The sequence below is a fragment of the Syzygium oleosum genome, unplaced genomic scaffold, assembly GCF_021117445.2.
Source record: "Syzygium oleosum isolate NSW1041296 unplaced genomic scaffold, Sole_v2.1 Sole_v2.18, whole genome shotgun sequence".
NCBI classification, from domain to species: domain Eukaryota; kingdom Viridiplantae; phylum Streptophyta; class Magnoliopsida; order Myrtales; family Myrtaceae; genus Syzygium; species Syzygium oleosum.
The window spans coordinates 8,513,768-8,525,528 of NW_026607502.1; the positions used below are offsets into that span (position 1 = coordinate 8,513,768).

Here is an 11,761-nt window from a genome sequence, read left to right on the forward strand (position 1 = left end):
CTAGCATTTCCCAGCATCTTTAGTGGCCTTGGGAAGGATTGCCCTTTCGCTTTCAGTTCAAGCCCACTTGAAAGTTCTCTTCATGTGCGGCGGATCTCTTGCAGGTGTCCACGCTCCGTCAGGCAAGGTAAGCATTCCGGTCTTCCGTTCTTAAATAACTAATAAAACTGCATGTTATAGGCGAAGCTCTCTTAAGATTAAATCTCGTTTTAGAAATAGGGGTCGATAATGTTGCTGAAAAATATGCATTTTGATTAGAAGCCCTATTAAATTACCGGCGAAGTCCTGTCCATGAGCCGAGGGGATCGGTCTGATAGACTTGAGAGGTGGCGACCTCGAGGACTGTCAATCTATGAACCGAGGTCCAATGTATGTTAATACTTTCATTTTGTGTTTTTAGAATAAAAAATATTCAAAATTTCGATTCTGATCAAACCGGCTTCATTATTTGGAAAAAATTACATTCATGAATATTTCTTGCATTGAAGTCAAAAAGTGTATAATCGCATATCTTGAATGTCTTGCATGTTGGAGGCTCAACACGCTGATTGTTGGCCCGTTTTCCATGCTATTGGGGAGGTATGCAATTTCTTAATTTTAGATATACAACGTGAAATTAGCGGTCACAAGCATTTCAACGCTATAAAAGTTAATCAATATGGAAAATTAAATACATGGTCCGCCCTCTGTGCTAGCATATGTTAGTATAAGAAAATGTATATCAAATTATATTAGTTTTAGTAAATGGTTTAGTAAATGGAGTACAATCTCTTATTACAATATCAAATCGTCCTTTCGTCTCTCGGATACGATTCTAGGGCATTGATGACTTAATCTCAAACTAAACATCGCGAATTTCGGATCCTCGGAGCTTTTTGCTCTTGAAAAAGCTTTAACCCGCAAAAAAAACAACATCAATTCCACATACTTTCATTATGTCTCCATGTCTCAAGGGTGTTGAAATAAATTGAGGAGCATCTTATCTATTGAGAGGAGGAGAGGAGCCATTGACCTTCGTATTGGAATTTGATTGGTTGATTTAAGCATTTTCATCATAGCTTTAGATTTAAACAGATATCCAATTTGGATGTATGTCAATTTTATTTCTAATTTAACTAATTGTTGAATAGCAAACTAATAAATTAGATGTCATGAACCCATTTCTCATCTATTTTTTTATCCTAAAAGCATCACAATTTCACATTAAGTAGACTTTGAACAAAATTATTTTAGTTTTCAGTGTTTGCTAAACAAATTTGTTTCGAATGACATAAACTCAATTTGAAATAAGTGAAGATCTAAAATAAATTGATATAAAAGTAAAAACAGAATGAATTGTGAACATGCATCAAATAAGTTGCAATTTTTGTCCTTTTATTGTGATAATTAGATTTTGTCAATATTAAGTGAATTTTATACATGTAATAAAACAATTTATCTTAGAAATTATTTTAGTTAAATTTCTAGTGTTAACAATGTACTTATTCAAGTAATTAACACAAGTTATACTTCACATTATGACTATTGCTCATGTAATAATATATATTTAGTTTTTTTATTTAATTTCAAATTAAATGGATACATAATATATAAAGATAATTTATCTTTATTTGTCATTTTTCAACTTCAAAATCAATGAGATAAGTTGAAAGAGATAAATTTATGAGAAGGATAATAAAAATTACCATCAAGATATATTATCTTTATCTATTATTATGTTTGCCGAATCTATTCGAAGTTGGTTTCATTTTTAAATGACAATTAAATATGTGTGATAGTAGTTGAGGATAATAAATCGGCTAAACTAATGCAAATTGGTCGAATACGGTCCACGTGGCTTGCTACTTGGCAGTCACAAAGATGAAGTTAACTGTCACATGGTGACCACAGAAGCGAACATTCTCTTTAACTCTTAACTTGAACTAATATATAATAGATTCTGAAATTTAATCTTCCACTCTCTCTCATTATCAGTTATTCTCTCATCTTTGAGCTCTCACTACTTAACATGTGAACTAAAGGTGAGTTCTCTCTCCTAGCAGGCATGTTAGGATTATCGTGTTTATTTAAATTCTTATAATTATGATTAGTCGTCGTAATGACGAATTCAAAACTTAGATTTGCCCAAGTTCAATCATACTCAAAATTGTTTGATTTTCCTAGTTGGTCGTAATGCTTGGTTTTCATCAAATAAATCCCATCAAGCTTGGTCATCATAATATATTTCTCGTTATATTGAGTTATCACTATATTTTATGATTGCATTAGTCAAATCCCCTTATTTTGTTGGCCGATACCCGATGACACGAGACTAAAAAGATCATGTTATAAAGTCATATGACGTCCTAACGATGTCGTAGTCCGATAGCCAAGGACCACAATATTTGATTTGAAAATGTGAACTAAGGTCCCATACATACAACTATATCTCTCCTTCATTCTAAAAACAAACCGATTTTCAGAAGTCATTTTCCTTTCCGAAACGGCAGAAAGAAATTAAAATGGGGCATTTCCGTAAAAGTTATTATGCTCGGCTAAAGCCGACACGTAGGAAACGGCTTCTCACGAGGTTCAAACACATGCATTCATATTTCATTTTGCCATGTCATCAGGTAGGTATATAACTATACCATTATGCCACGTAGTCATGAATGTCCACTCCACAAATCATACACGCTCACATCATCATTCTGCCACGTCATCATGCATGTCTATGCCACATCACTAGTAATCATTAAATGGGCCCGAACCCTTAGGTCGGGATTAATTTATGGAAAAATTATACAAATGATCCTTGAACTTTGATTCAATATATAATATAGTATTTAAACTTTATCTCAATATGCAATGTGGTCCCTGAACTTTTAAAATGTTCAATCTAGTCCTTGAACTTTTGGTACATGTTCAATTTAGTTTTCGAACAATATGAATATGTTCAATGTTATCTCTGAAATTGAACATTTTTATATAGTTCAATGATTAAATTGAACATGTACCAAAAGTTCAGGGATCACATTTAATAAATTAAAAATTCAAGAACTATATTAAATAAATAAAAATTTTAAGAACCACATTGTACATTATGCCAAAGTTTTGGAACCATTTATGTCACTATCCCTTAATTTATTGCTCAGGCTTGACTATAACAAAAAGAAATTTGTGCATGAAATTTTCTAGTTGAGCGGGGTTTCATAGCTAAATAGCTTTGCCTACGCCCATCCAAAAGTGCGCTCGTGGGCTGCCAAGCCGACATGCCTATGATCTTTGACATAAAAAAAATCCATGTCTATGATCAAGGCCATTATGCATGCCCCATCATCTTGGATGTCTCACGTTGCCACATCATGAGGCTTATCTTAGCTGCGTTATATGGGCAAGTATGCATCATCATCATATTCTACGTCATGTTGCCACGTCTCCCTACGCCACATCATCATGCGTGTCGCATCGTCATGCATATGCTCATGTCACCACATTGCTTTGCCATCGTGCATATACAAGCGACGTATGTATGCTCCCATCACCATTTCCCCGCGTCACCATCTTATCACTTTGTCGCGTCATCTATGCCATATGACCATATATGACACACCATCACGTACGCCATGTCATTGTGTTCATTCCACCTCATCATCAGCATGCCACGACATCGTGTATGCCACATCATCATCCTATGTCACGTCAGATGTCACTCATGCATGCTATGTCATCACCATGACATTGTGCATGTTTATGTATCGTCTCGCCATATCATTTTGCATGTTATTGCTTCATTATTATCATGTCATTACACATGTTCTCGTGTCACCAACATGTTACTCCATCACGCTAAGTAAACGATTTTCCTTTATTTTGATTAGTGGAATCCAACAGCAAAAAATCATAATAAACAGTTCTACTGTATGATAGGGGAAAAAAAAGATGGCGAGAAGTACAATCAATTGACACAGAAATGGTTTTGATCATTTATATGATAAAATCCTCATTCCACTGTAAATAAAATGCCAGTAAAATACAAAGATATGGCTTATCCAAGATCACCACCCTCAGCCAAAATTAAATGCTCTCTATCAAATGGAGTTTGACCAAATGAGTTAAAAGGGGAAAAAGAACTAGTAAACCATCAACTACTTACTGAAAGCATGAGAGGCCTCAAGCAACCGACTGTACTGCTCTGTCAAAACTCTCTTCCGCAGCCGATACCCGTTTAACAAGCATATGGTCTGGATGGGAGAGTTTCAACTGGCTGCAGGTAAAGGTAACCCGAAGAAGTTATAGCCAAAATACCACAGATTTAGCAGGGTCAAAAAACAATAAGTTCTGGAATGGACGAATTTAAATCAGTCAACTAATCTAGAATCTTAGAAAACACAGAGGAGGCAGAACATCTGAAGAAAAAAAACGTTATTTTTGTTCCATTGGTAAAAGCAATTGGAAGGATAAATTCAAATAAAATCCCCAACCAGCTAAATGCAATATCTTGCACATCCATAGAAATCCGGTACCCTGAGCAGACTGACAATGCATGATATGGCAGAATTTGTGAAGGCATGCTTTGCGAGCACAACAAAGTTCCCGAATGCCAAAACTGAAATAGCAGCTAATGTGTACCAACAACCTCCTCTCGATAATTTGGAAAGAAATAATACAAATGGCAGGCAGTGCCGAGCGTGAGCTGAAATAAGATCTCACTATCCATTAGTTACTGTTCATCGACAAGGGGACTTTCATGTGACACTTCATCAGTCAGTTCCCTCAAATCCATAACTCGAAAATCCGTCAACATCTCTTATTTGGCCAACACTATAGTCATTAATTACTCTGCCATTACTTCCACATAAAAGCCAAAAAGGCCACCAGCACTATCAGAGATTTTCGTTTATGGGGCCGCATGAAGTATAATGGTTTGAGTTAAGACCCTGAATCCTAATGCCACTCTTCAATCAAGTATATCCAGAACGAAACTACCATAAGTGCAGCACCCAGTCCAAGACCCGCACTAAAACACATCCAACCAGGATCAGCAAGAGTAAGCTGATGCTTAAAAAATTTCTGTCAAATGCTGCTCCTCAACCACAGTTACACAGACTGAAGGTCTTCCTTTGCCATGCTTTTGACCAATTACACCGTATCAACAAGAATTAAAGGTAATAAAGTATCCAATTTTGATTAGTGAGAGATGCATCACAACCAACTTCCAAATCCTCAGAGTCTGGTCCCAGATGAATAAAGAAAAGGAAGACTCAAACTATAAGTGCACACTCATTCAGAAAAGAGGCAATTCCTCCAGACCCTCCATCTAAAAAAGGGTGAGACAGGCAGTCAATCACCCACTTAAACGATGCTCAAATCAGAAGAAGCAGTTTATTCAACAAGTATAAAAAGAACTCAAGCAAAGAAATGAAGATGGCATAGACAGATTGTCATCTGCTTCACATTCATTTGAGAAACTATTTCCTTTGAGAATCTTTAACTTATTTAACTTCAATTTTGCGAAGTTTAACATTATCTTATAGACAGTCACCTTACTGTCTTCCTATAAGTCCAGTTTCATCAGACAAGCAGAATACAAAAAAGCAAAAATTTATATCATCATAACCCAGTAAGAGGTTAAGTCACTTTGCTTGGATCTATAAGTAACTTGAGAGCATAATTTAGGAAGATGATAGCTGAGATGCTGTCCTCACAGGCTTAAATGAGCGGATTTATATACACCCCAACAGCGTGGAAAATGAAAATTCTGGATTTGTATCTTAAGTTTCTATAAAAGATAATGTAATATTACCTGAGATAACGGGAAGCGGGTTTACCAACGTGAAGACTGCAGACAACCAGATTCGCCAAAGTCTCCGGATCCTTTGCATCCTATATCACAACAAACGGCTAGTACTTCTTATTCACTTTTTAAATAAAGCATCATTGCATATTATCCAATGAAATAGAGAACAGAAGTTCCACATTTGGTAAGATAATGAGATTTGCCTTCGAATATGACCAAACAGATTAACCCACAGTTGTTCTCAATGATGTAGTTTTACCAATCCACCTGTAAAGATTTTCAGGTTGCGGGCCTATGAACCTTTGACCTTGCATTCCCATCCCCGACCCCTTTGCCACCAGGCTTAGTGCCTAATAACCATTTTTGCTCCCTAACTTAATAATGCACAACCCTGCCCTAAAGTGGAAAGCAGTTAGTTGATGTTTGTTTATTTTAAATGGCATAGTGTTTCAGATGCTTCTTTCGGTAGTTAGAAATAACCTTTACTATTTCCTTTGAGTGAAAATGGAAGTACATGGTCTTTCAATATGAGTATAAATTGTCGAGTTATCGATTTAAAAGATAAACATATGTTTTCCATCTACTTAACAAAATAGAAAGTAGATCCTCAGGAGCTATATAACTTGCCTTATTCAAAGCTTCAAGCAACAAGGTTTCAGCTTCCTCAAAATTTCCCATGTGCATGCAGCAAACAGCCTTCCCATTTAATATCAACCCTGTCATCTGATACTTCTCAGAGAAATCTTGGAAAATGAGATATGCTTCCTGTATCTTGGCACCACCCTAATTTTGTGGAGAAGTGTCATCACCAACAATTCAAGTTTTTCATTAACCAAAAATGAAAAGGAAAGGAAAAACTAAATACCACAGCCATGTCTAGCCAAGCATTTGCAAGTTGAGTTAGTGAGTGATCCTCATCAATCTGTTGCATGATCCTTAGCTGTTTCTCAGCATAATCAGACCTGTACATCTTAAGAAAGATTTGGACATTCAACGCATGCCTGCAAAAGGACAAGAAGAATTTATGAGCTCGTAAATGCAATTCCAGGAAACTATATCTTAGCCTCCAACACTAATGGTCATGTGAACCAGCTTGCATGTAAAAGGAATTCTAGACACACAAATCTGGTGTGAAGGTTTTGATGTATCTAGATCAACCCATCCATCAAGTTCGAGTACCGATAGATATACTTATCACAAGATTAAAGAGAGAAAATATAGAGAATATCAGATGCAAAGTTGGCAGCATCAACTAATAAACGTCCCCAATGATTATCAAATCACACTAGGAAATTCAAATGATGTTAAAGGACATATAAAATCATTCATTTCAGAAAGCAAAAAACACTCAAAATGACGTCAATCAGTCTATTAACATGAGCACATAACCTGATATACTATATCAGAATAGAAGTATGAATTTGTGCTTTCTACCATCTGGTTCTAAGGCGCAAAGCAACCTTCTAAGGCATGTATCCCGCATATCTACTGATGAGAAGATTCAACAGAAACTGCCATTGAGGGCTTAATTTAATCTAGCAGCTTTAGAACAATCTGTGCATAACAGATATAAACACGGATAAAGTAGCAATGAGGCTCGAACTTAATAGAAGGGTTATCAACTTCTCCTCTTTGATGGGAAGAATATGCAGTAGAGGACTTCATTAAAGAGATGTCTCAGAGAAATCAAAGCCTGAAATAATTCAGAAGATCCTAATATGAGAGTTTTCTAAAAAAACCGGCCATGTTAACATTGTAGATCAGACAAAGTGTAAGAATTAAAGCCCATTAAACAATGGCACTTTGGACCATATGCAATGTGTGGAACTTGGGATCAATGACAGGTCAGATTTTGGTCTAGACTTCAAAAGAAATTTCAATTGCATCAGATGCTTCCTCCTCAAACTTCAGCGGCAACAGTATATATTAGAAGCATAATCCAATGATAAGTAGCTGACTGTTCCTTGGGCAATCTTTTAGTTGCTCAAAGTCGTAAAAGAAACCATTCCAAATACTAACAATGTGTCCAAGTGGAGATCTCTGAATCTAATTACTCTAGTAGAGAGGACAACATATAAGACAAACACATAAGCCCCTCACATACTTTTACTCCTTTTGAAGCATAAAATGCCGCACTCAGTGCGACAAGACTTCATTTGTTATTGTCATGAAACATGAGCTAAAGTTCATATGTAGGACAATAAAAATGTTGAACTTGGTAAACAGGACTCAATGTGTTCTTTGACATTCCTTTATTAATATCAGGACATCCATCTAAAATACCTAATTGCAGACCAAAATGCTAGGCCAAATACGCTGCCCTTATAATTTGCAGCAAATCTATAAATGTTACGTTCCATGAATAAAGTGCCTCGGTGGAAACATAGTACCAGATATAAACAGATCGATAAAACAGCAGGCATGAGATCTCTCGGCCATTTACTATGTGCAAACCAAAAAAATAACACAATGACTCACACTTTCCCTCCCCGACCCCCTTTTTCCTACTCTCATATGAAACCTATAACCTTTCTGTTTTCTTGAAGATGGTTTTCCTGTACAGTTAATTTTGTATTGACTAAACAACAAAAATAATTCAAAAGTACAGCGTGTGTCAGCTTTTACAATTCAAACACTAACTCTATGGTGTACACTAGTACAAAATGTCATTTCCCAAGAACCGGTATGTCCAATCAATCAGCAAGTCCATCCAATGAAGTTCATGAAGCACAAATTTCAGATACATTTACTGGATAATATATAGCCCCTGGACAACTCTTCAATTTATACATGGACCAAAGTGTTCTAGCTAAATAAGGGATGCTTCCCACTGAAAACACAAAACCACTGATGCAGTCTTTCTCTTTCTCTTTACCCCTGCTTGAATACAATGACATGTTTGCATCTGATAAACATCTTTAAGATCCTTGAGTGAGATTTCAATGTTATAATTCAGTCATGTTCACTAGATGTAATGTGGATCGTTAGTTAATGACAGTACCCCTACAACAAATGCAAAATTCGGCCTCTCAACTGTCTAGAAGACTGGGATTGCCTACTCAAGAAAATCCCTCACAAACTTGGCAGGCCAATTTACATGAAAGAGAAGACCAGCAGGTCTTAACATTCACGGACAGAGCATGTTGAATCACACAAAAAGGAGTAACCTACTTCATATTTTTGATCCATTTCCTCACAACAATTAGTACTAACAGAGCAAACTTAACTTTAGTAAATGTAAGCATCTTGAGTGATAATTAAGTCTTCAGAGTATAATAAAACTTACAAATCCATGGTTCCCCCAGCATTTGTGTGCTTAAGGGCTTCATTGTAGTCTTGTTCATGCATGAATATTGTCCCAGCAATCAATCGCAAAGTGGGATTGTTTCCGATAGCAGGATCTGCCAACCAATCTTTTAAACTCGAGATCACCGCCTCCTGTTCAATTCACGAAGCATAATTTAATGGCCGTATCAGACCTCGACAGATGAAGATCGCATAATTCAAAGAAGAATGCGATATTTCGCAAGTATGAAGAATCCTTTCACCCATAAAACTGAAACAAGAAATTACCACTAGCCCCGGTCATAAACTCATCGAACCTCTACGAATGTCTAAACAAGTCTGCGGATTCCCATAAACCACGCACGAGTTTCACACAAAAGTCAGATCCCATGCCCGTGTAGGGAATTCTAATTGGGGAAACCAAATCAGATCTTGAACTATCGACACGATTGAATTCGCACGTCAGCTCATAGCCACATCCCAATCCAGCAAAAATCCCAGATCTCCCACAGAACCAACGGAAACCGAGGCAGAGAGAATGCACCTTGTTATCGGGAGAGGAGAGATAGAGCGCGAGCAACTTCACGGCCTGAAGAGGCGTGGCGGCCGACGCATCGATCTCATTGATCACGAGCTGTATTGCAAACGCCACACCAAAACCGCCGAACCAAACGGAACGACATCAGAATCTCCAAATCACGGAACGAAAACGAAAACAAAATCAACCGATCTCAAAGGATCGTGCCTGGTAGCTGCCGAGGGCGACGTAAGATCGGAAGACGAGGCAGTCGCGCTCGAGGGACTCGTCGGGGGAGAGAGGCGGAAGCGAGTCGCTGCAGTTGATCGCGGCCTGGTAGGCTCCCAGGTAGAAGTTGTTCCTCATGATGAACAGGTGATCCGGGGTCGTCGCCGCCGCCGCCGCCGCTACCGCCGACGCCATTTCCTGCAAGCTTTCTCGGAGGAGATGCTCGGTGACGCGATGCAGTCGGATCTGCTGCTGCTGCCGCTGCTGCTGCTTCGAGCGCTTCTTGAAGCTCTTCTTGCTCTCGTCAATGGACGTTCGTAAATCGCTGGGCGTTCCTCTCTCTCGGTTGTCGCAAGGCCTGGTTTTGGAAGATTAAAGGGACGGGAAGAAGTGGAAGAAGAAGACGAAGATGGGGGATGTGGTTGTTGGGCCTGTGCTAGTTGGGCCTGTGGCCCAGTCCAACTAAGGAAAGTAAATTGATTTCTTTTTCCTACTTTAGCAGTCTTTCACTTTGGTGCTCTTCTACTGCACCTCATAAATGGATGGATTTGGATTGGGTTTGAGTGAGTCAAAAACGTGTCCAACCCAAATTGACTTATTTAACTCATACAGATCACTTTCATGTAATACAATCTTAGTGACCTGTTTGCAACTCGACCTGCACGCAACTCATACCCAACCTAACTCAGGTTATCTGCGTTTTTCCTTTTGAGATAATTTTGGTCATATTGATAAAATAGAGTAGTCCATACGACTTTTTTTGGGCTTTAAAATGGGGCTTGACATAACTTGGAGCTTCAAATGACTATCTCTCTCTCCCCATTGGATCTAAGGTCGTGCGACCCTAGATTTGACGCCGCTGTTCACTATGGTCATGGCCTTGTGACCACTCGGAGCCCCTTGGTCTTCGTTGATTGAGGGCACGACAAGGATTGTCGACACGGTCAAGGCTCGATGTTTCACCGGTGACGGATGACAGTAGAATTAGCTTCCTCGGTGGTGGACTTGGTGGAGGACGAAGACGAAGAAGAGATGGCATGAAATTTTTGAACCTCCTTCGTATTCATATGGGTCAAAATGGGTTCTCTATAAACCCATTAAGACCGTTGTGATCGAATTTTCACTTGACCATTTAAATCTTCAAATACCCATATACAACTTAGTCCCTAGAATATGAGTGAAAAAATAGATTCATAACCTTTTAATTTGGGAAAATTCCAAATATGGACATGAAGTGCCATCATTTTCTCAAATAAGGGTCTGAAATGAAACTTGTTTCAAATAATGGTCTAAAATGTCCTCATTTTCTTAAATGATGACATGAAATGGATTTTGTCTTAAATAATGACATGAAGTGGTCATATCAATCTAAAAAAAGGACTTGACTTAGCTGGCTGAAGGGCATTTTTGTCATTTATTTTTTTGAATACTTTTTTTCATTTTCTTTCCTTTTTTTGTTTTTCTGTTTTCCTTTTCCTTTTCTTTTTTCTTTTTCCTCTTCCCTTCGCCAGCCATTGCTGGGCCTCGTCGATGGCTAGCGGAGGTCACTGAACTCAAGCGAGATGCCGGCGAGGGTTGCCCTAGCCTGGGTTGGGCGGGCAAGGGCGACCTTCGCTAGATTTGGCGAGGGCAACCCTCACCCTTACTAGCCCATGCCGCCGGCGTTGGGCGAGGCCTCGCCCAGGTTGCTGGCAACGGGCAAGGCCTCGCTCAGGCTAGAGCAAGAGCCTGCGACCCTCGCCCAGATCTAGGAGAAAAAAATTGTCATGTCAGCATTGGCTGGTCGGCCGGCCAGCGTCCATGTTAGCGCCGGCTGGAAAAATTGGTCAGATGGATTGAATTGACATAAATGGAAAAATGTTTAGGATTGAATTGACAAAAAAAAAGGTTTAGGACTGTTTTGGTGATTTTTTCCTATTTCATTGGGTTTTTATACCTTAGAGTGGCGGCGG

General features: G+C 38.5%; 1 protein-coding gene across 1 annotated transcript; it reads right to left on the minus strand.

Moving 5' to 3' along the window:
- Nucleotides 1-3,941: 3,941 nt before the first annotated feature.
- On the minus strand, nt 3,942-10,188 carry LOC115689435 (coatomer subunit epsilon-1). Its single transcript, XM_030615463.2, has 7 exons — nt 9,810-10,188; nt 9,609-9,698; nt 9,066-9,217; nt 6,645-6,780; nt 6,407-6,562; nt 5,786-5,865; nt 3,942-4,246 (listed from the first exon to the last, which is right to left on the minus strand). Exons 1-7 carry the CDS (start codon nt 10,002-10,004, stop codon nt 4,153-4,155), a joined length of 903 nt encoding a protein of 300 aa, XP_030471323.1. The 5' UTR covers nt 10,005-10,188; the 3' UTR covers nt 3,942-4,152.
- Nucleotides 10,189-11,761: the final 1,573 nt, after the last annotated feature.